Raw genomic sequence first — 24,978 nt, 5'->3', positions numbered from 1 at the left:
GAAAAGGGGAAGGCTAAGGAGAAGTCCAAGGCCTCCCAGTCTCCAGCCTCAGCAGCCTCACTTAAGGAGGCAGAAAAGCGCATAAAAGCGCTGGAGAAGAAATTAGAGGCAGCCTTGCAACCTTCCCCTTCAGTGGTGCCCCTGACTCAGAGGCAGGTACCCACTCCTGACCCCATGACCCCACAATCAGCCTATGGGCACACGGGGGCCTTCCAGGAGGGTGACTGGTCACCAGATGGACAGTTCTTTTCAATACCTCAGGTGGCACCTTCACCAACTCCGTCTTGGACACGACCTGAGTCAGTGGGGCAGGCTCAAAGAGGCCCACAGGCCCCTTCAGCCACGTTCACCCCTACGGCAGCCGGCCTGCGGTCACAGCAGGGGTCCTGGCAGCACATGCCCGCAGATATGCAGGAGATGATGGCTGAGGTCTACGCGCAAGGGGTGAACGCGGGATCAAGCCAGTATGTACGCCGAGCTGCACCCCAGTCAAGAAACCTTTGGCCAGCACCGCCCCCCTCGGGGCTGGGGTCCCTATCAGAAGAACCGGCCTTTTGCGAGGACAGTGACAAGGAGTACGAGTTCTCGGAGGATGAGAACCCGCCGGAGCAACAGCCTGTGGCAGGTCTCTTTAAACCAGCATTGTTTAGGACCTTGCTTTTTAAGGCAAAGCAAGTAATGAACCTCCAGGGAACCAAAACAACAGAAGAAGACGCCGGTAAGACTTCAGCTTCGTTGCTTAGGGAGCCCCAACCCGAGACTGATTCTATTCCGGCTTCACACATTTTCATTGAAGGAGTCAAAAAACCGTGGCAATATCCCGCAGCGGCCCAAGGACCGTCTAACCTGGAGAGGAAATTTTATACGTTTGATGAGGAGGTGGAAAAACTTTTGGAGTTCCCTCCCATTGACCAACCAGTAGTGACACTGGTTTCCAGTGCCCTGGTTCCCTCCGAGACGGGAGAGAGCCTAAAACCTGAAGACAGGAAGGCGGAGACCCTGTTGCGCAAGACCCACCAGATGGCTGGCTGGGGGTTCAGGGCAGCTGCTGCGGCCTCCTTCTTCAACAGAGCCTCAATAATGTGGCTCCAAGAAATGCAGTCACGGATTGGACCGGAGGAGGGTAGATTACGCCAGGATTTAAGTAAGTTACTGGCGGCAGCAGAGTTTTCGGCCGATGCGACCCTCCACGCGGCTAAGTTCGCCAGCAGAGGCATGGCTACCACACTCTCTTCGCGTAGACTTCTGTGGCTACGTAATTGGCCAGCTGATTTGAAGTCAAAGTGGCGCCTGGCTTCAGCCCCATTGCAAGGTTCTATGCTGTTTGGGGAGATCCTGGATAAGGTCTTAATTGAAGACAAGGACAAGAAGAAGGTCCTACCTAGATCCAACAGACGCCAAGATAGGAGGTTTACTCCTTACACGAGACGTCAGAACCCTCGCTGGGACGCATCTACCAGTTCTGGACAGACACAGCGGCCCTTCAGCCAGAATCAATATACACAACAACCCTTCCGGAGCGACCGCGGGTCGTTCCAGGACAGACAGAGGGGATACCAGCAGCCCAGGCGGCCCTTTCGGGGGTACAATCAGAGAGGGTTTCGTCGTTCAAAATGACTCAGCCGGGAGTCTGCCGCTGGGAGGGAAATTGCAACATTTCAGTCCCTCGTGGCGGATGACGTCTTCAGACAGGTGGGTGCTAGCCACCGTGTCGGACGGACTACAACTAGAATTCATAGGACAGCCCCCTTACCGTTTTGTACATTGCCCGGTACTCCGGGACCCTCAAAAGCGACAACTAATCCACAAGGAGGTGGCACATTTACTGGAGATACGGGCCATCGAACAGGTGCCCCCAGTGGAGGAGGGAAGGGGATTTTATTCCCGGATTTTCCTCGTGCCCAAGGCGTCAGGAGGATATCGAATGATACTGAACTTAAAGCAGTTGAATGTCTATATAAAGTACAGGAGATTCCACATGCACTCCTTACAAACCATACTTCCTTCAATCAGGACTCGAGACCTACTTACCTCAATAGACCTGAAAGAGGCCTATCTACATGTACCGGTACACCCGGCCCATCGGAAATTCCTCAGGTTCTGTTCGGAGGGCATTCACTACCAGTACAAGGCCATGCCCTTTGGCCTATCTTCAGCCCCGCGAACCTTTACCAAGTTGCTGGATGCGTTGACGGCACATCTAAGGTCTCACTCCATCAGACTGATGGCCTACCTGGACGACATAATTATCTTGTCCAGGTCCCCAGGTCAGGCCAGGGAGGATTTGTCCAGGACGGTGCGGATACTAGAAGCCCATGGCTTTACCATCAATTTGGAAAAAAGCCAGATGGTCCCCGCTACCCGACTTCAACATCTAGGAGCCATTATCGACACCATAGCAGGCACCGTATCGCTCTCTCCCGAGAGACAAGAGAATATCCACCGTCTTGTTACCGACTTGACCCATCGCAGACGGGTTCCATTGGCACTGTTGTCAAAGGTGTTGGGGACACTGGTGTCCGCCATCGGGATTGTACCCTGGGCCAGACATCATATCAGGGGCCTTCAGTGGTTCCTGTTACCGGCCCAGAGGGCCAGGATCAGCCATTCACACAGACCAATCAAGTTGCCCAGGGCAGTCGCAAGATCCCTACAGTGGTGGACCACCGGAGCGATCCAGGGAGGCTCGCCCTTCAGAACACAGGATCGGCTCATCCTCACCACAGACGCCAGTTTATACGGATGGGGAGCTCACTTGGGCCGTCACATGGCCCAGGGCATCTGGACATTGGAAGACCTGTCCCCGGTCAACATCAACTTCTTAGAGCTGAGGGCTGTATTTTTAGCCCTCCTGGCTTTTGCCCCCATAGTAGAAAACAGACATATACTCATCTTAACAGACAATGTGGCGACCAGGGCCCACCTGAACCACCAGGGGGGCACAAGGTCACACCGCCTTATGGAGGAGACCACACGGCTTTTCAATTGGGCCGAGACTCATCTAGCATCCCTCACTGCGGAACACATCGCCGGGATCAGCAACACCAAGGCGGATTGGCTCAGCAGGGCGACTCTGGACCCGTCCGAGTGGAAGCTCGACCCGGAACTCTTCACACAGCTGACCCAGAGGTTTGGAATACCTCTGGTAGACCTGTTTGCCACCAGCCAGAATGCTCAACTCACGAGGTTCTTCACAAGGTTTCCAGACCCAAGAGCGGAGGGAACGAACGCCTTGTGGACACCTTGGCCCCCGGGGCTTCTGTATGCCTTTCCACCTGTAAACCTGATCCCGAGGGTGGTGGAAAAGATCCTTCAGGAGAAGGCGGAAGTACTCTTAATTGCCCCTTACTGGCCGAGACGTCCGTGGTTCGCCGACTTGATGGCGCTCTCAGTGTCACCCCCATGGAGGATTCCGGACCAGGCCATCTCTCTCAGCCAGGGGAACCTTCACCATCCGGATCCCCAATGGCTTCACTTGACAGGATGGCACTTGAAAGGCATAGACTAAGACAATGTAACTTACCGGAGAAGGTCATTGCTACTATGCAGGCAGCTAGGCGTCCATCGACCTCTCGAATTTATCAGGCGACTTGGACAGCCTTTTGTAAATTTTGCACTGCACACTCTATTGATCCTGGGGTGGCTTCTGTTCTTGATGTTCTGGGGTTTCTACAGGTAGGGGTAGAGCAGGGTCTGGCCCCTAATACCTTGAAGAGACAGGTAGCGGCTTTATCTACCATGATCCAGACATCAGAGTCTCGAACGTTAGCACAACATACTTGGGTTCGGGATTTTATTAAGGGAGCCACAAATAAACATTCTCCTCCAGTCAGGAGATTTCCATCCTGGGATTTGACACTGGTCCTACAAGCGTTGACTAAGCCTCCTTTTGAGCCGCTGAGGACTATACCAGTCAGGTTACTTTCCTTGAAGACGGCCTTCCTTGTGGCGATCACATCCGCCCGCAGGGTGTCAGAGTTGTCAGCATTATCCGTAAGAGCAGATCTCTGCCATTTCTATCCGGACAGAGTGGTACTTAGGTTGGATCCTTCATTTGTGCCGAAGGTAAATTCGGTGTTCCATAGGAAGCAAGAGCTAATCTTGCCTGACTTCTGTACTCATGGATCTCATCCATCTGAGTTGTTATGGCATAAGATAGATGTCAGGAGGGCTTTGAAGATTTACATTAGGAGAACGGAACAGTTCAGGAAGTCAGAAACTCTGTTTATCTCATTTTCTGAGGCTAGATTAGGGCTAGGACTATCGGCTAAATCGATTAGTAGGTGGATTAAGGAATGTATCTCTGAGGCCTATAAGGCGGGAGGACATACCCCTCCAGAGGGAGTATTAGCTCATTCCACCAGGAGTGCGGCTGCTTCAGCAGCTTGGGCGACACAAGCGTCCATCGAAGACATTTGTAGAGCAGCAACCTGGGCAGCACCTACCACGTTTATTAAGCATTATAAAGTGGACTCCTTCGCTTCTGCGGAAGCGGCTTTTGGCAGGCGAGTCCTTCAGAAAGTTTGTGTTTCTCCTAAGTCCCTAATCAGACCTTCTCCCTCCCATGGGCCTTGAGAGCTTTGGTATATCCCATGTTGGACTCTCCTTCCAGATGCAGTGGAGAAGACCCGTTGTACCTACCTGAACGGTCTTCTCGATGCACTGGAAGGAGAGTCCAAACCCACCCGGTAGTTGAAGGTTAGGGACTCCGGAAGTTGGGTTGGCTTGGTTGGATTGTTTATTGTTCAATAAATTTGGTTATCCTCTTTCATTGGTTATTCGTTTTTAAAACTGAGGCTCATGGGAGACTGCTGGGGGCGGTGCCTATTATTATGTTAATTTTTTACTCAGTCTCTACCAATAGGATTGGTTAAATACCCATGTTGGACTCTCCTTCCAGTGCATCGAGAAGACCGTTCAGGTAGGTACAACGGGTCTTCTGACTGAAAGGTCTATTATTTGCACCTTAATTCTGATATTATTTGTTTTTCATAGGATATAATTCTTTAATGTTGCCTTGGGAAGTTTCTTAGCATTGGAATGTAATGTAGAAAATGCCTGAATCTTTTAAAAATCACTTTTGCTAAATTGCCTGACATTTTCAGCCCTTCTTTGACCCTGCAATCCAAAGAGATTATTTTTTATATTTTTGTAAAATAAATTTACAATATGGTAAATTTAATTTCTGGTAATTAGATTGCCTGGACTTTAATAATGTGCAATGGGAATAGAGCTGTAGCATATCAGTGATAAAGAGCCCAGTTTGATATAGTAGTTTAAGGCACCAGACTAGAATCAAGAGGCCATTAGGTGCAAAGCCAACTTGCTTGTTATCCAAGAAGCTTCTTCAGTTCTGACTGAATGGTGGTGGTGGGAAGGATTTATACAGGCAATTCTGAACTTGCAACAGTTTACTTAGTGACTGTTCAAAGTTACAACAGCACTGAAAAAAGCGACCTTGGAAAAGAAGTGAAATATCTTGAAGGAAAAACAAAGTCCAGTTGCTTTTTGGAAAAAAGCCGCCTCCATGACCTGGATAACATGAGAATCTCCATAGACAACCAGTAATAGTGCAGCATTGAATTATCCAAACTGCCCACTACCAGACTGGCTTCATAATGTAACAGGTTCTCTGGGAAGACTTTATTGGAAGATACATGTTTGAGTTAAGTTCTGCATATACTCTATTTAAATCAAATAGAGGTTGCAAGAGCCGGTGTGTCGCAGCAGGTAGAGTGCTGTACTGCAGGCCACTGAAACTGACTGTAGATCTGCAGGACAGCGGTTCAAATCTCATCACCGGCTGAAGGTTGACTCAGCCTTCCATCCTTCCGAGGTGGGTAAAGTGAGGACCCAAATTGTGGGGGCAATATGCTGGTTCTGTTAAAAAGTGCTATTGCTAAGCTGCCCTGAGTCTAAGGAGAAGGGCGGCATAAAAATCAAATGAATGAATGAATGAATGAATGAATGAATGAATGAATGAATGAATGAATGAATGAATGAATGTGCTTTTTAATATTAGATTTGTTTTCGCTGGAATATTGTTTTTATTATTGTTGTGAGCCGCCCCGAGTCTTCAGAGAGGGGCGGCATACAAATGTAATAAATAATAATAATAATTCAAAAGGTCACTAACTATTAGTTGTTACTTCAGCCTGTTATTCTTAACTGTGGGCAAACAGTAATTCTAAAAGTGCACACCGTCTTTCTAAAATCCAGTTATGCTTGAGTTCCATGGATTTAAGGATAACTTTAAGCAATGTGTCAATTTTCAACTCCGCTGAAAACTGTCTAGGTATTCCTTGACAGATGACCACAGTTGGGACCATAATTCCCACTGCTAAGCAAGACAGTTGTTAAGTAAGTCATGCCTAATTTTACAACCTTTTTTGCCATGGTTATTAATCACTGCAGTTGTTAGGTGAATCACACAAATCCGGCTCTCCCCTCCCCCCACCCCATTGTCTTTCCTTGTCAAAAGCCTGTTCGGAAGATTGCAAATGGATATCAAAGGACCATGGGATACTGCAACTGTTGTAATACATGCCAGTTGCCAAGCATCCAAATTGTGAAAGACAGGGAGGGTGGGGGCAATTCTAATCTCCGGGGGGAGTTGATTCCAGAGGTCCAGGGCCACCACACAGAAGGCTCTCCCCCTGGGGCCCGCCAAACAACATTGTTTAGTCGACGGGACCCGGAGAAGGCCAACTCTGTGGGACCTTATCGGTCGCTGGGATTTGTGAGGTAGCAGGCGGTTCTGGAGGTACTCTGGTCCAAAAAAGTCTGCAGAAAGAAAGTATCTTCCTTATTTTGAATCCTTCCTTTTTGAAGAAATATACTGCTCAATAAAATAAAGGGAACACTCAAATAACACAGCCTAGATCTGAATGAATGAAATATTATCATTGAATACTTTGTTCTGTACAAAGTTGAATGTGCACAATAGCATGTGAAATTGATGGTCAATCAGTGTTGCTTCCTAAGTGGACAGTTTGATTTCACAGAAGTTTGATTTACTTGGAGTTACATTGTGTTGTTTAAGTGTTCCCTTATTTTTTTTGAGCAGTGCCTAAGAAGCTGCTTTATATGAACCTGTTTCCTAGCATGACCAAGATGTCTGCTCTGCCAGGCAGCATCTTGACATCATTCACGTCACTTAGTACTTGACCCTTCACATTAAGAACTGGTGTTTTGTCAGAGTTTTGCTGCAGAGATTCTCTGTGTAAAACTAGTTAAAGCTGATTTTACGAGGGGGGTCAAGCTTGAGTGTGATCCACTCATGCTAATAGCTTGAACTGTTTGGGAAAATACTGTCCCAAGATAAAAATCATTCGGTGCAAACATTCCCCTGTTCAGAATTGCTTGATATGCAGAAATATAACTAACTTCTTTTAAGTACTTGCCAGCACGTTCCTACAAGGATGCATAATTAAGAATAAGTCTAATAAGGTTAAAAAGAAGACTAAGTACCTGAGACATACTGTAACTCTGTTCCGATGATTCAGTCACATGTGGATATCAACACTCAAGGACTGGTGAACAGTCCCTCCTCTTTCTGTGACATGCTGTGATCTCAGAATAATGGTTCATCCATGGCACAGTGCAGTCGGTTGCTGAAGAAACCCTGGCCTCATGAGAAGGCCCTGTGTGTTGATGTAGGCCCCGCCCTCCCATCTTCCGCCAAAGCAGCCCACAGCCACCACAGTCATCGGCCACCATGGTGGTGTGTTGCTTGAGCTGCTCCAGCGCCGACTCCATCTTCTGCTTTTTCACAGGGGAAATTGACATGATCGCGTGCACGGTGGCAAAAGAAATTAAAGGAGGAGGCGCAGCTGTGGCGTCCGAGCCTTTTCCATAAGACATAAAAGGAGACAGGCGGCCACAGGCTGCTTTGGCGGAAGATGGGAGGGTGGGGCCAGAAATGTTGGGTTTTGGGTTCGGCAAGTTCGGCCGAACCCGCCAAACCCGAACTTCGATGGGTTTGCCCAACACTACTAGTGATATGACTTAAGTTTACAAAGAACAGTACAGGAGTCCTTGACTTATGATCATAGTTGAGCCTCTCTCTCTCTACTCTCCCTCCCTCTCTCTCTCTCTCTTGGATGGTTGTTAACACCACAGTCATTCAGCAAATCCATTTTCCCAAGGGCCATTTTTTCTGGAAACTGGAAGTAAATGCCAGGAACTAGCAAAAAAAGTCAGAAATGTAATCATATCATCTCAGCTATGGACCACAAAGAATGTGACACACAAAGTCTGTACAAATCTTACTTTACTAATTAAGGACTACTAATTAAGACTTCTTAGTAGTCATCAAACATAAATAATAACTCAATGCTGAGTAAACAGACTTATCAGCAAGCTTACAGTGGTTGGCAAAGTGCCCAGAAGCACTTTGCAGGAAAAATGCAAAAGTGAGAGAACAAGAGCCAATCAGAGTCAAGACATGAAGGAATATGAAATAATGTTGTTTCCTGCAAATTGCTTCCTTCGTTGTCATCCCTTAAATAGGCTAGGGAAGTGGCCAATTAGCCCCAAGCCTTACTCTCAAGGAGAGTCCTGAGGAACCATTCTTGCTCCTCCTCTTCTGATGGGAGGTTCTGAAGGCCCTGGCTGAATCTCCACCTCTGGCACCAAGTCTTGTCCAACCTCCTCACTGTTCGACACGGGTACCAGCTTCACAAGCCGTTGCTGCATCACCAATCACCCTCTGCGCTGCTGGAATCAGCTACCAGCTGCAAGGACTACTGGCGAGTCACAACATTCAGAAAGCTGCAAATGGTCATAAAGGACAACTGATGACCAAAAACCTAAAATGTGTTATCATAAGTGTGTGGTGTGTGTGGCGGCATCATAACTCCAGAAATGGCTCAGAAATAGCTGTGGGGAAACCTGCCATAACTTTGAACAGTCTTTACAAATATTTTAAAGCACATAGCCAACATAAATTTAGAATTACGATCTGGCCTTACCTTAAAGTTACATTAGATATCTATTATTGATAATATGAGATGATGTGAAATTAAATAATTTCCTTTCCATTTCATATTATTGTCCAACTCCCTGAAATAGCACATGTGATTAAAAAGTAACTTGTTACTCTATAGAATGCAAGTTCAGGATAAATTGATTTATAATGAAGGCAATCAGAAAGCTAAGATAACCTTGAGGAAGAAACTGTAAGATAAATGAGAGTTGACAATTGCACAAAATAAAGAGGGGAAAGAAAAGGGGAAAAAGAGACTATAATAATTTATGACAAGTCAGAGAGTAATTAAACATGGAGGAATAGATTTATTGGTCAGTCTCCCAAAAGGAAATAATTTATATCATACTCTGTCTGCTGAGCTGTTGTTATTAAGTAGTAAAGTTTTAATGATGACCTGGTCCTCTGAGTAAATAGATCAGTAATATTACTTCCTAGTTTTGGAAATAGCCAGTGTAATACTGAGTTGTTTACTTTAAATATGGGAAAGGGTACCACTCCACAAATTGAACCCAGCACCAGATGCATCCCCCAGAGCAAAATGATTGCCTGCCTTTCTTCCAAATAAATCAGAGAAATGTAGCCGAGAAGATGATTATATGAAAGAAAGAAACATCCTTTGAAATAATTGTAATAAACATCTAAGGCCAGCTGTGCCATGTTTTAGGAAGAGAATTTTAAAAATGGAAAGGTTGGCATTTGTTTGCATAGTTCCTAAATTATGAGTTTAATATTCTTGTTGTTGGATTTTACAATAACCATCTATTGTTCTGATTCGATTCATCTTCTATTTTGTTGTTTATTTCTACACTGAGAAGAGTGTCCTGTTATTGCTTCTCCTTTATAATACTGATGCTATTGGCCCTCATCAAGTGAGGCAGACTTAATGGCTATTTTTAACAAATAGTGTCCATAAAAGCCAATTGTGCATATTGTAGCCGCTAGTAGGACAAAAGCTTACGGTTGTTTTTATTTATTTATATAGCTATTGCATCTTAATGTTGCTTTTCCTATGTCCAATGTAATGTACTGCAATTCTGCCAGGATTCTAAAAAGAAGAGAAAGTACCAGAAAGCGATGAAGAATAGAGAAAATAAGTGTTCCGATTCAGTAGGTTCTGGAATATTTACTGATAAAACAGAGGCAATTTCAATATTAGATATAAAAAAGCTATAGTTTCTCCCATTCTTCAGTCCTCCCAAAGTGGAATCAGCTCTAATGTTTATTCCTTATAGTCCATTAGTATCAGCAGAGATTAAGAGATAATCCATCAGTAGCAAATTACAGGCCTGGAGCTTATTCTTGACTGACAGCCCAGCAAGGTAACAATTTATATTAGTGTGTTTCATAAGTACCTTTTCCTTATTGTAATCCAAAGCACTTTGGCCTCCGGGGTGAAACCAGGCAGTTCAATATTGAATAGTATTATCCCACTATAATGTTTTGAGCATCGCACTTTTCTTTTTATATTGCTTACCTCAATCCTAGAAGTCCTTTTCATAGAAAATGGATAGTTCTGAACAAAGTAGACCCTTAAGGTCAATTCTGATAGTAAAATTGTTTGTGGGTGGCACTAAATAAAATTGTTGATTTTATTTCTTGAATAAGAATAATGCCAGCCGAGAGCACAAAAGCATGCATCTCTAATGTGTTGAACAAAACTCGTTTCAAATATATATCCATGTCACGTTATATAGCCAGCGTTATTAATATAGAAGTCGATTTACTGAACAACAGAAAAAAATAGAGAGTTAAACATGTAAACGTGTTTATGCAGCCCTAATTCCTCAGTAGTCCTCCAGCCATGATTCCCAGTGGTAAAATCTTCAACTACAGAAAGAAAGGTGAGCTGGTATTTTTTAATTCCATTTTTTGTGTAAAATACCCCAAAACATCAATTTATATTATCCTCTTGTTATTAAATGTATCTTAATATAAAATGTCTCCCAAACTGTGTGAAAACTGAAATTCAATGAAAACTACAGTCCAGTGACAGATTTATTTCTATGGTTAGGGCTTATTTTTGTGTAAATGTGGAATCGCTTGTGTTCTTAAGTTATACAGTCCAAATGCAGGGTTGTCACCTTGGTGAGAATTAAGCTTCGGTTGGGGACTTGAGATTAAATTGCTCTTTCTTTCCAGTTGCTGTCTGGGCTCTCAATGACAAGAGACCTTATTTCAACAATGATTTCTTTGGCTATATATTTAGAGGCTCAACATTTCGTTTCTTCACATAGTGTCTTGGAAACAATTGAGATTTTAAAATGATGTAGTCCTATCAAGATGAAAAGGTATAATCTTAACATGTGTACCCCTCCTTCTTACATGCTCAACACACTTTCACACCACAACAAATCGGGCAACTCAGTTCATTCCCAAAGTGAGCAGTGGTATTATTTCCACTGTATTCTATTCTACTTTATTGATACAGTAGTCCCTCACCTATCGCTGGTGTTACGTTCCAGACCTGGCCGCGATAAGTGAAATCCGCGATGGGGAATTTATCGACTGATAGTACTTATTTAAGTATTTATATTGTAATTGTTTGGTAGTTTTCATTGTTTTAAGTGTTTATAAACCCTTCCCACACAGTATTTATTTTAGATACAGTATTTAAATACAGTATTTACAATTTTAGATATTTTTTTTTTTAAAAACCCTGCCGATTGAGTTCGGCGGGCTGTTTAAATCTGCCGATCGGCTTCCTCAGAAACCCGCGATGAAGTGAAGCCGCAGTAGGTGAAGCGCGGTATAGCGAGGGACTACTGTATGCTACATTTCAGATCTGAAGCCCAAAAGGTACTTAAGGACAGGCATAGGTGCACAGGCCAGTGCCTCTTTAAGCAAGCTGTGTCTTTTCCTAGGCTAGCATAGCAACACATCAATCCCAGGAAAGTAAACATTTGAATTAAGAAGGTATCTCTGTCTATCCAAGTCCAATCTAAAGTATCCAATCACAGCCTTAGACTTATATCTTCCTCAAATCACTAGACTTATTTAAGGTGGCAGAAGCAGGGATACATTCCAGAATACCTTTTTGAGCTCAAATTCAAAGTATAGGACATTCCTAATATCTATTACTAATGGCTAATTTTTGTTGACATTTCATTGGGTAATTGAGACCATAAGTCTATGGTCTCTAATAAGAAAAGGCCCTTTCTTTTATAATGCCCGTCTCTCAGCTCACACTGTCAACACTGAAGATAAATTCCATGGATCTTTGTACCAAAAACCAGGGAATCTAGATGAAGCCAAATGATGGACCAAGTAGTAGAAGCCTCATACTGTTTTATCCTTGGTAATTATTTATTTATGGCACCCTCTACAACATCTCTTGTCCCATGAAGTTTTTTAAATGAATGACCTGCTGATAAGCATGTTTTTCCTTCTTCCCTCCAGTTTTAAAATGTGACTCACACACAGTTTTTAATTACCAGGGCAGCCACTACATTCTTTCAGTAAAGGTTCGGTTTCAGACAGAGCACAACAAATATCTAGTTTCTGCAAGGTCATTCCCGCAGATGAAATCAGATATTTCATGCCCTTCCAGAAAACAGAACTAACCTCTTACTGTCTCTCCTGCAGGAACAAAAGCAGGAAATGTACTGGATTGTCCTGCCAATTTGGGGAGGCTGTTATTCTCACTTCTTGCCTTCCCTTTTTATTGTTTTTTTATACAGCTCTTGGTTCATGTTGTACTAACATTTCTCTACTGTTTCTAGCTGAGATTGGGAAGAGAGAGCAAGATTCTTCCTGCGACGATTGGTGGTGGTGGTGGGGAGAATGGGTGTGCTCATATTAAAACTGAATGGCATAGGTGGGGTTAAAGTAGCTCTGCTGATATTAGAGCAGTGGTTGACTTTGAGATCACGAGTTGAATGCAATTTGGTGCACACGTACTTTTGGGTTGAATGTGTGCACACCCTTATCTTCGTACTTTTGGGTTGAATGTGTGCACACCCTTATCTTCGTACTTTTGGGTTGAATGTGTGCACACCCCATCACTTCACCAGGGATGAAGCAGTTTGCTGCATGTTGAGGGTTATGTGGATCTGGAAAAACGAAGAAAAGCTGGATCTACTGTTTTGAAACAAGAATGGCTCATTTGTGTACTTGTGAGTGGATGTGGGTGGGAGGATGTCTGTACATGAATCTGCAGAATTGGTAGCCCTGGCCGGTCTCAATCATCATGTTTTGTTTCAGTGCTGTGCAGACACATGCAGCTTGGCCTGTTTTTACTCTCTGTGTTTTTCCTTGTCTTTTTTTATTCCCTTCTCATCTTCATCGCACAATGTCATCAAACAAAACAAACTTTCATCTCTCAGATCAGCGAGAAGGTTGGTCCTTTTCAATTATTATCCACCTACAGTATGCCACCTAGATGGGATTCTCCCAGTAGGGGATTGAGAGTCATCCCTGCAGAAAGGGGATCTTGGATGGCCGCTGGCTCCAAGCCAGGCCCTGCCCTGCAGCCCTGGTGGAATCTGCTTCCAACTTGCTATGACCTTGCTGATAGCATTGATCCATGGTTGCATGCCTTTGTTGCTTGATGTTTTATATGCACATAATTTTATCTGCATGCAATCCCATTGCAATTTCCCCTTGCTTTGGACTGGGGAGGGGGGAATGAATTGCATGCGATTAAAACATTAGGCAGCAGAGAGGGGATTGACTTCATTAGACTGCCTTGCGATGTGAGGGGCCCAATAATGGGCATTGGAGAGAATAATAGAAGTAGCTTAATTTTGGCCAGATAGCTAAAACACATGTGTCCCACCCCAAAGAATAACATGATTTCCAGCTTTCCAGCTTCATTTAATACTCCTCTTTCTCTTCCCAAATGCTGAATTTATGTACACTTTCTTTCTTTCTTTCTTTCTTTCTTTCTTTCTTTCTTTCTTTCTTTCTTTCTTTCTTTAATGGATTTATATGCCACCCCTTTCCAAGGACATGGGGCAGTTTACAGCATATAAAAGAAAAACAATACAGTACAATGTCCTAAATCAAATTAATTTAACTAACCTAATCTAAAAATCTAAAATCCCCAATTACATTACAAAAAACCAAGCATTCTCATTCAGACAACAAGCACACAAGCATTCGTCGGCCAGGGGGCTAGAGTCTAATAGTCCCAAGCCTGGCAGCATAGAAGAGTCTTCAGACTCTTTTGAAAGGCGAGGAGGGAGGGCAGTACAGATCTCTAGGGGGAGCTGATTCCAGAGGGCCAGAGCCCCACAGAGAAGGCTCTTCCCCCAGGCTCCGCCAAGCAACATTGTCTAGTTGGCGGGATTATAATAGTAATAATAATATATATGAAACATAATATTAGATACATTATAATATATACAATAACGCGCACACACACACACACACATATAATATTACTATAAAAGCTGTAGGTAATTATGAACATTCTAATTTTTTCATTTTGTACAGTATCTCTGAATCTCAGGGCTGTTAGTCTTTCTCCTCTGCTGTGTGGTAGCGAAAGACAAATGTGCCCCTGTTTTATTGTTGATCTATTGCTGGTGGTGCTTTGGGCCATCCATGTATTTTAGAGAGGGCAGGACTAACATGGATGACAGAAATAAGCAAGTCCGTTAGTTTTGCTGCAGTACAATACCAAGCCAGATAGTTCCAAACTAGTACTATGCATTGGGATGAGAGAAAAGATGTTTTTGAGTTGCTACTGCCTCAGCCACCTGTAATGTTATACAGTAATACCTCGTCTTACGAACGTAATTGGTTCCTGGGGGAGGTTCGTAAGACGAAAAGTTCGTAAGACAAAACATTGTTTCCCGTAGGAAACAATGTAAAATCAATTAATCTGTGCAATGAAAAAAAAAACGCGAAAAAACGCTGCCGCCCAGCTGTCACCTTTTGAAACAGCCGGCGGCCTTCTCAGTGTCCTCCTGAACCCGAACTTTTGCCGAACTTCCGGGTTCGGGAGGCCGCTGAGAAGCCCCCCGGCTGTTTCAAAAAGCGACAGCCGGGCAGCGGGGCTTTTTGGCGGTGGCGGCAGCGGGTTCGTAAGAAGGAAAACGTTCGTAAGAAGAGGCAAAAATTTCTGAACCTCGGGTTCGTATCTCGGGTTGTTCGTAAGACGAGGGGTTTGTATCATGAGGTACCACTGTATTAGCATTACAGGTAGCAGTAGCAGCTCAAAACATCTTTTCTCTCATCCCAATGCATAGTACTAGTTTGGAACTCTCTTATATTAACTACAATTATATTAATAGGAACTTTTTCTTACTCAGGATGTTACTTCTTTTGTGAATAAGCAAAATCTTGTTACTTTTTGTTCCCTGGTTATAATGGAGCAAATCGTGCTAGGAATTGAAGCATGTTTACACATCAGTTTTGGGGTGAAGTCATATATATCCTACAGTTCACCCATCCCAGCATTTTTCCTATATTGTCCCCTAACTTGTTTCATATATTTAAAATGATCTCATGTTTACAGTCTGCACTAAAAGGTTCCTGCTTTCTTCAGTTTCTTGCGCTCCACGTATCGCGTAATAGCCCTAAATTGTGTAAAGCTGCTGTTTGTACTTGCTTTAAACTGAGGCCCCTCAAGCCATACTTCATTAAGATTATAATTAGAGTATGTTTAATGAGCTGCTGTTGCAGTTGTCCTGAGGCAGTGGCTTTTGTTCTCAATATTCTTTTTTTTTACATGCTCCCTTAACCAACAATGGAATAAAAAAGTTTTCTTATTTCCAATCTTAAACTGAAATTTATTGAAGGCGGTATTCCATGACATCTTGGCAGAGATGGAGATTGAGAAGTAGGAGGAAGATCATAAAGCTGCATAGATTCTTCATACCTAGTGCTCTGTTGTGCAAGATCAAATAGCAGTATTTCTTCCACGAGTTTTTAGAAATATATGTCAGTGCCAACAGCCTTGGCTGAGAGATGGACACTTAAGAACTATTTCATGTAGTTCCCTGTTCCAGTTTCAGCTGCAGGAACAATGTTTACCTAGCAGTAATCATTTTTAAAGTGCATATGTTTGAAACCATTTGACAGAATGAACCCCATGATTTCAAAAGTAAAGTTATTCCCAAATGCAGATATTTTACCACCCTTGAAGAAAAAATGTTGAATTTTTAACAGCCATTCAATGGATCTCATTAAGGTCCATCACCCATAAATGTTTTACAACTCAATTACTGTATATAATAGAGTGAAATAGAGAAGGTGTTAAATAACACTGTGGGATGTTTCCTGGCTTTATAATTTGTTTGGCATTGAATGTTTAAATTTGTAAGCTACCTAAAGTAATTTAGGATTAAAGCAGCTTTCTAAATTTATTTATTTAAATAAATACATCTTAGACTTTTTTGGTCCCTTATTTTCAATTATGAAGGCTTTATCCATGCATTTAATTATTGCTCTGCAATTGCTACTAGGTTATACTGTATATTAAAAAGTTAAATGTTGATAAAGCACTTCTTTTTTTCTCTCTCTCCATTTTTAATGCTGTGTTATTTTCAAAGTAAATGAATGCAAATTTCAAAACAGCAGCCTGATTTTCTTTGCTATTACCATGTCACCAGACTGAACTGTGATGGGTCCTTGGCATTGTACTGCTGTAATGATAGATGCTCTGTTATATGGGGTTGTCAGTGCAAATAATTAGCCTTAAAAGTTACAGCTGAAATATAATCCAACAATGTTTCAGCTCTGGTTTGGAAATTGGAATATAAAATGTCAGCACTCAGCGATGCATTAAAAAATATAAATAGTACTGCATTGTTTGAGCAGAAGATAAACCTATAAATGTGTTTTTTCTGCTTCCATTTTTCTCTCCTGCTGATAATTCTGTCAATAATTGGAAAAGCCCCAAGTACCACCATACCACAAGAAGGTTTTGTTTTAAGATCATCGTGGTAAGGAGGAGAAAAGGAGTAAAAGAATTACCCAAATAATATTTTCAGTCTATACTTCAATTTCCATAAGCAAATTAATTGAACAAAATAAGTATAAATGCAATGGGCATTAGACAATAAAAGGAAATATCAAACACTCCAGTTCTCTTGATCTAGCTTTCTTATAAAGCAAATCTCCTATGTAATAAGCTGAAACTATTAAAATCAAGAATGTTACAACCATATAACATTTTCAGTGGATGATTTATATAACCGTTCCTCCTAAGTGAGCTTCGGTCAATGAACTAACCAGCCTTAATTGACCTTGGACACTAAATATGGCCAAATTTGATAACTGTAATAGGAGATAAAGCCTCCTGAGAAATCCATGGCTTTTGGCTAGACCTGGAATCTATTTTTTTTTTAAATCCACTAAAGCAAATGTAGCTGGAAGACAACCTAAATAAAGTAGTTCAACTGAAATCAAGCATGACTTGAAAGCTGCTCCACCACTTTTAACCCTAAATAATGAACTGAGGATTAATTTGGGTGTTCCCCCATTTCACAATTTGCTTGTAATTGTAATTCATTAAATGATAGCTTTGTGAAAGTCAAAAGATTTGATTAAATTTTGCATTTGAAAGCCCGGTGATAACAATTTTGCCATTCTTTCTGGACTATCTAGGCCAGTGATGGCAAATCTTTTAGACACCGAGTGCCCAAATTGCATGCATGCACATGCCCAAACTGAAAGGTGCGCACGCATGAGTGCATGCATGGACACATGTGCATGCACAGATATGCACGCATGTATAGCAGAGACCTGAAGACCAGCTGACCAGTGGGAGGCAGGGCATTCCAACACCAGCAGCCCAGCAAGAAGGTAAGATCTTTTTCTTTCGTGAGCTTTTGTTTCATCATCTGCAAAGAAACAGAAGCTTACGAAAGAAATGCTACAGAGATCTGACCTGGGCAACGGTGCGCATGCCAGTAGAGAGGGCTCTGTGTGACACCTCCGGCACGCATGCCATAGTTCGGACAACATGGATCTAGACCAGGGAGTCCCAACCTTTTTTGGCCATGCCCCACCTAAGCATCTCTAAAACCCTGATGTCCCCCCTCCCCGGGACATATAATTCTTACTATTCATAAAGTGAACTCCTACTCCCGCAGAGGAAACCTAAAAGTCCATTAACTTGGTTTAAACAAGGTTCCAGTTGCCCCCTTCAAAAATCAAATTGCGCCCCACATTGGGAACCAGGGATCTAGACTAATCCTCTCTCTTTTTTAATACAACTAGGACGCCTAAGATAAAGACTTCTGTAACTTGAGCTTTAATTTACAACCCTTTATTTCTGACCCAGTTAGTTATGGACTAGGAGACATATAGTACCCATTAAATATATTTTCTGAAGAGCCAATCGGTAGGATTCAAAATTTAAAGCCCATGATATAAGAAAAGCTTTCTGCACTGGTATTAACTGCTTTTAAATGACCTTGCAAATAATACAGCAGAGACTTCAGTTTTTCCCATAACATTAGCAAATACACATTGCAGGAAAGTTGTCAGAATTTAACCTTAGCGTATATAAGTAGCTTGGCTAATGGCCTTTACATTCTGTTTAAACTGGCCATCCTCACTATTCTTTTCTAGGAAGCCCACTTATTTTAGTTTTGTTGTCACCATTTAATTATTGTTACAACATCCCAGTATTAAACAATTGCTTTGTACCTGGAAATTCTCAAAAGGAAGCTGGAAACTGCTGGGAAGAGGACTTTTAATAGAATGACCTCAGTGTTTGATTAAATTTGAGAAGCCAGTACTGTGATGTGAGAGGCATCATGCTCACTGGCCCTGGATGTAAGAAAAGTGCACATTATTGCAGGCTGAATTATTAATGCTCTGCTTCATTCCAACCTCTCGGAATGGAAACCCGGTTCTTTGCTGGGGTATTTTTCCTACCTACGTTGCTTTGTGGTAGGTTGGGATAGATCATATCACTTACTTTATAATTTGATAAATTATTTCCCACACTACATGTTCAGGTCGGTAGGAAATGTCCACAGTTTGCAAGCTATTGTGTATCTTGTTGCATACTCTGGCAGTGTATTTATTCCCTGAAAACGTGCTCAAAGAAATATTGAATATTATTATCTTATAGTAGCATTTCACAAATTTGCTTCTTGCAAAATGTGAAGTTGTTATTTGCTTATATATATATATATATTTTTAAATGCCCAACCTGTAGCAAATCCTGATAGGTCAGGGTAAGGTATTTTTAAAATATGATTAAGACCAATTTGGTACCTGCTTTTAAATTGGATGAAGATTTCTGTAATTGGCAGGTTGCAATTTCCTTAAGTAACTGGTTTCATTGGATGGAGGACCAAGAACTAGATACTGGCAGGAATTACACATCTATCTGGACATTGTGTAAGTGACTTTCCTGAACTGCATTGTTCTCTGTCAAAATGTTGTAACATTGATTGACAGCTCTGCTTCACTTCCCACACTAGTAGCAGGGAAGAACAAGAGATTAGAGCCTAGAAGAAGATCAGCACATGTGGATGGATGTTGCATAAGTGACAATCCACAGCTCTGCTATGCGCTGCCAGAGAATTGTAGAGCTAATCCACAATCTTACTTCATGTCCTATTGAACTCAAGGAAATAAAGTTGCCAGTTGTGCTAGAGTTATATTCCAAGTTTGAGAATTTCAACTTGGATTGACTATATCATCTCTGATGCAATCCACAGCATCCCTGGGCCCTTTTTTTTGCTCTTTTATAGCCTTAAAGACCTCAGTGTGAGGTTTAAAATAAAAGGAAAAAATGAAAGGAAAAAAAGGTAAAGAAGGGTAGCTTTCCCCTGATCCTTATTTAATAAGGAAAAATCTGAGCTTCTATTGATTGCCTTGGCCCTGTTCTTCCCTTGTGCATGATGAGAACTATAGTTTGATTTGCTGCACTTTTAATAGTTATTTATAATCAGACTGGGAGGAACGAAAAAAATACTGAGGAGATTCTAAGGAATGTAACAAAAGCTTGACATCTGACATCTTGGATATTTTTACCTAGCTCTCATTTTTTCCCTTTTGTGCAACAGAAGAACCATTCCCTTCTCTGTTAGGATAGATGGAGGCCAGTATATGGATTATTAATGTTATAATGGAAAAAATAATGTATTCTTATAGCCAAAGTCTCGGAACAAAATAGACGACAAAAAAAACCCAAGTAGGACAACATGCCCACATCTTTAAGCCTTATCCCAATTGTGAGGTGGCTCCACAAAATCGGGTTGCCACAAAAAGAAGAGAAAGACCATCCATGTAATGTTAGTATTGGCCTTAGGGAGATGCAGACATGGGCTGCTAAGGTGGAACGGTGACGTGTGTTCACCTCCGAAGCTCTGAGTGCTAGTGGAGTCCAGCACAATTCTGCTACTGCACCTGTGCAGGTAGCAGAATCGCACATGGAGACGCAGGTACACCTGTGTTTCGGATGGATAGAAGCAAAAAAACACACCAAACACACAGGTGCATCTCCATCTCCACGTGCAATTCTGCTACCTGCACAGGTGCAATAGCCGAATTGTGCTGGACTCCGCTAGCACTTAGAGCCAAGGGGCGAGCAGACGTCACCATTCCACCTTAGCAGCCCACCTCTGGGGAGACGTGTATCTGTTTTCAGTCCCAAGATTGGCATTTGGCTGAGTTGTTTGGGGAAATATTTCTTTTTCCTGTCTCTAGATCCAATCTTTGGGTCACAAAACTATAAAGTAAAGGCTTGCCTATAGGCATTTTTTTTTAAACCCTTTTTTCCCTTCTTGTTTTGTTTTGCTTGCAGAAACTGAAACGAGAGTGATTTTCATTGCCATTCATCCTGGGACTAAGCTAGAAAAGCCCCATGTCTGATATATTGTCAAGTAACCTTTTCTCATCCTTCCACTAGAATAGTAAACAGCAGCTTTCAAAAAGGGCGAGAGGTTTTCTGGATAGCACTTTGCTGAATGAACTTAAGCTCTTATCTGCAGATTCACAAGCTGTGTTTTTTTCCTCCTAGCGTAGTCCTGACAGGTTCTTTTATGGCAACAAAGGAGATAACCAAGGACTGATATTTTGAGGGATAAGTCATGAAATTCTGTTCCGTCAAAACTAACTTAATTTTCAACTACTGAATGTGCATGCAAATGTTTGAATGTGGTTTAAATAACCTGAATGGGAGGTAGGAGTTACCTTGCTTGGTTTTCACAGAAGTAGAGACAACAAAGGCATGCTAACTGATTGTGTTTGATCCTTCTGCATGAGTTTCTCCCAGTTTTATTTCTGACTTCAGTAATTGCATTTTTGTGCATTTCCACCACTCCTGCTAGGTTTGGTTTTGTTTTTGTCCAGATTTTATATATTACTTCCTTCCTCTTTTTGGTCTTTTGTCTCTCTGGTGCATGTCCAGTCAGTGAATAATTGCCATGCACGAGTTTGTAGCATTATTCCTAAAGCTTGCTTTTATTTGAGACCAGTTTAGTTGGTGAGGGGGTGCTTAGTTGGTTAGTCCACTGTACTGAAATCCTAACATACAGTATAAGCAAACTTGTCCTCTATTGGCTCAACCTCATGTTCATTGGGTGGGGGATGGGGAAGAGAAGAGTCCTGCTTCTTGCCGATCAAATCCAGGCTATGTTGGACAACCACCCCATCATGTTGACCCATTGTCATGTCCATCAAATATCTGGATAATTGTGTTAGAGCTAATGTGACCCCTTTTTGTTTGCTTTGATTTGTGTTTATAAAGTACTTTCTTTCAGTTGGGTAACAAGTCTCTCACTGGCAACCATGCATGTAACTGTTGATTTGAGATGGATTTTAAAAACCAACCTGTTTTTACACATATGAAAACATGTACATTATTATTCCCCCAGCTTTTATGAAGCTAAGGTGGTCCCCAAGGTGGTGTGTAGTATGCATATTGCTGACAGTATTGTTTCATTTATTCTGAAATCTTCATTCTGTTGTTCATAGTAACCTGAGGCCTTCAGGGCCAGTTCCCTTTCTGTGAATCCACTGGACTGATGAATCATCCAAAAGAACTCAAGCAAAACTTTATTAGGGGTACTGTTAGCCTGTCAACCCGAACCCAAGTCTTCTCAGTACTACCATTCTACCCATATGGTAGTAGCAGCACCTTTCTAACATGGTTTTGTGATGCTAGAACCAGCACAGGAAGACGTCCCGCATAAAACACACCCAGTAGACCAGGGATGTAAAGCTCAAGGCCCTCAGGCCGGATTCGGACTTCAGGGTGGTTAAATCTGGCTCATGGGGCCAGCCTGGAAATATCAAAAGACTGACCTGCAGTACCTCTTCCAACCAAAAAAGGCCATGGGGGGGGCACATGCACCCCTCCCAGCCCTTTTTGGGGCTTCCACGTCCTCCAGCAGCACTCTGCCAGCTAAAAATGGCCCACATGGAGGCCCCACGTGTCCCATTTTCAGTTGGCAGAGTTCTGCAGCATAATAAAAATACAATAATATAAATAGCTTTTCTGCCTAGAAAAACAATTTACTATTAACAAAGGGGTATAAATATAGAAATAAAAAGTTTAATGGAGTATAAAAAATATGTAATAAATGTTTGCTAGTAATATCTGGTAGAAGAGATAGAAAAATGGTTATAGTAAAGAACTGTGGAAGGAAAGAAGGGGAAAATGAATCTTAAGCCTGTGTCAAAGGCCTACCATACCCCCACACACACACACGCACGGCCCTCCGAGGTCAAAGACAACCCTGATGAAATCAAGTTTGACATCCCTGCAGTAGACCGTAGCCCTTTGAGCAAGCTTTGCTCAGCAATCTCTCTCCCAAGGGGTCTTTTCTACAGATTCTCTTCCCTTTAGCTATTTGCTTGACAATCAGGAGATATGAATTAGGCTGTATTATTAAGGAAGTAAGGATTCCACGTACATAACCACTGGCTTAATTTTCGAGATGCAGGTTTCCCAGAGGAGATACAACACAAGCCTTTTTAAGTAAAATCTGGAGTTGGTTTGCCCAGAGGAAACAAAGATTTACTCTGTTCAATTATGGCTTTCGAGCCCTTGTTTAAATTGGCCTGTGACACTGTCCTTAAAGAAGAGCATCATTTATGTACCATTTCCCTAGATGAAGTGGTTCAGCTAATAGCTGGCAAGTTTTTGTACACCTGAAGGCTTGCCACCAAACCAAGAGAAGAATACTATGTGAGTGAATATGGGGAGTGATTCGTCCTTGGGATGCTTTCCTTTAAAAACAAAATATATTTTTATTATTTTCAAATATAAAGACAAAACATTACAAACAAACATGAAAAGACCAGAGAAAACGCATAACATAAAAAGGAGCTACAATTGCTCCGCTCAGGATAGAAGTGTTCTTAATACAAAAAGGAAAAACTATTTTAGGTTAGATCAATTCAGAGAAATAAACTCATCTATTACAAAACTCTATCTAAGGACATTCCAGTATAATGCATTTAACTATGATTTTAACATCATTAAACAATGTGATATCATTAAGCATTGTTTTTGTTCTCCCAAACATAGACCCTCTGCCAAATTTTATAAAATTCTGATTCTTCTTGACTGTTCAACCGCCTTGGGATGCTTTCCAAAGGCAGGGAGGATCCGTTGTCCAAGTGCTCTTGTGTCCGGGTAGATCTGAACTCCTTTCCAAAAAAAGAAATGCTAACTCGGCTTACATATGGCTTCTTTACATTTTCCTCTGGGAATGCTGTTTTAGCTAGTTATAATATAAGGAATAATTTTGAAAGAAAAATTGTATCTGCCATGATAACATAGATTTGGCCTGTAGACCACTTTGCAATGATAGCTATGTAAATAAACCCATCTGGCAGAATTTTAGTGTACCTTATGGATTGGAAAATGAACTTATTTTCTAATTAACGGGATGCAGCGGAAATTAAGATTCATCTTAATGACATGATGTGACATGACCAGATCTCTTGATGAAAATAATGCCAGTGTGACTTGAAAAGGAAGCATGTAGACATGGAAGCTAGTGAACACGTCTTGCGCAGAATTTTCTTTTTCAGAGTGAATTACTGCTACTTAATAGGATACGTGTTGATATACCCACTACCCATTGACTTTGAAAGCAAAACTGAATACACAAGTTGAGATTGTGACCCTACTAGTTCTCTGTTCCTTATTTCAGTGCGGCGAGTATCTCCTCGATTTTCAATCCCTCCCAGCAACCATGAGGTGATGCCTGGAGGGAGTGTGAACCTCACATGTGTAGCAGTGGGGTCCCCAATGCCGTATGTGAAGTGGATTGTTGGAGATGTGGAATTAACAAAAGAAGATGACATGCCAATGGGCAGGAATGTTCTAGAACTGATCAACATTACACAATCAGCCAACTATACATGCGAAGCTATGTCCTCACTGGGAGTAATCCATGCAATAGCACAGATTACTGTCAAAGGTAAGAAATTCCAGATTATGACAGATTGATTGATTGATTGATTGGATTTGTATGCCACCCCTCTCCGTGGACCCGGGCTGGCTCACAACAAACAAGGAATACATAATAAAACAATTTGATCCAATTAATAATAATTTAAAAACTTTAAAAACATCCTAAAAATTAAAAGATTTGGTTAACATTCACTCAATCAATAATTTATTCTAAACACATATGGTATGATACTATATGTACAGTTGCAGCTATCTTTCCCTAGATTTTATTCAGATTTTACATTCTTATTTTTTTCCTTAGGGTGAGTGACCAAATAGTGCTTTATATATAATATAAAATATGAAATTAGAACAGATTCTGTCCCAGATAATGTCTCTTCTCATTTAATTATCTAATTATTTTTTACTTCACGAAACAGATACCCAGACATCAGAATGGAGTACAAATCTCAATAAACCTACAGATGTTTCCAGTATTAATTTCTCTGACGTAACTCTTCTCTTATTTGTACTTGATTTATTTATAGATAGTCCTGTCATAAAATCAATATATAAAAAATCCCAGATCACAATACTGTCCTTAGATTTTCTTATTTAGTAGTGCAGAAAGATTGTGACCTTTTCTGCAAATGCTTGGAATTATTATGACCAG

At 41.8% G+C, this 24,978-nt stretch overlaps 1 protein-coding gene across 6 annotated transcripts in view; it reads left to right on the top strand.

Annotated features, from left to right (window-relative positions):
* The window catches only part of PTPRF (protein tyrosine phosphatase receptor type F), a 630,248-nt gene that overhangs the window by 487,117 nt on the left and 118,153 nt on the right, over positions 1–24,978 (top strand). For all 6 annotated transcript variants that reach the window (XM_070745049.1, XM_070745054.1, XM_070745053.1 and 3 more), the window contains one exon: positions 24,064–24,333. In XM_070745049.1, the coding sequence (XP_070601150.1) occupies positions 24,064–24,333 (270 nt within the window). The remainder of the gene's footprint in view (positions 1–24,063; positions 24,334–24,978) is intronic.

The sequence above is a fragment of the Erythrolamprus reginae genome, chromosome 3, assembly GCF_031021105.1.
Source record: "Erythrolamprus reginae isolate rEryReg1 chromosome 3, rEryReg1.hap1, whole genome shotgun sequence".
In the NCBI taxonomy this organism is placed as follows: Eukaryota; Metazoa; Chordata; class Lepidosauria; order Squamata; family Dipsadidae; genus Erythrolamprus; species Erythrolamprus reginae.
Note: the sequence above shows the minus strand (reverse complement) of the source record. Positions and strands in the feature narration are given on the sequence as shown.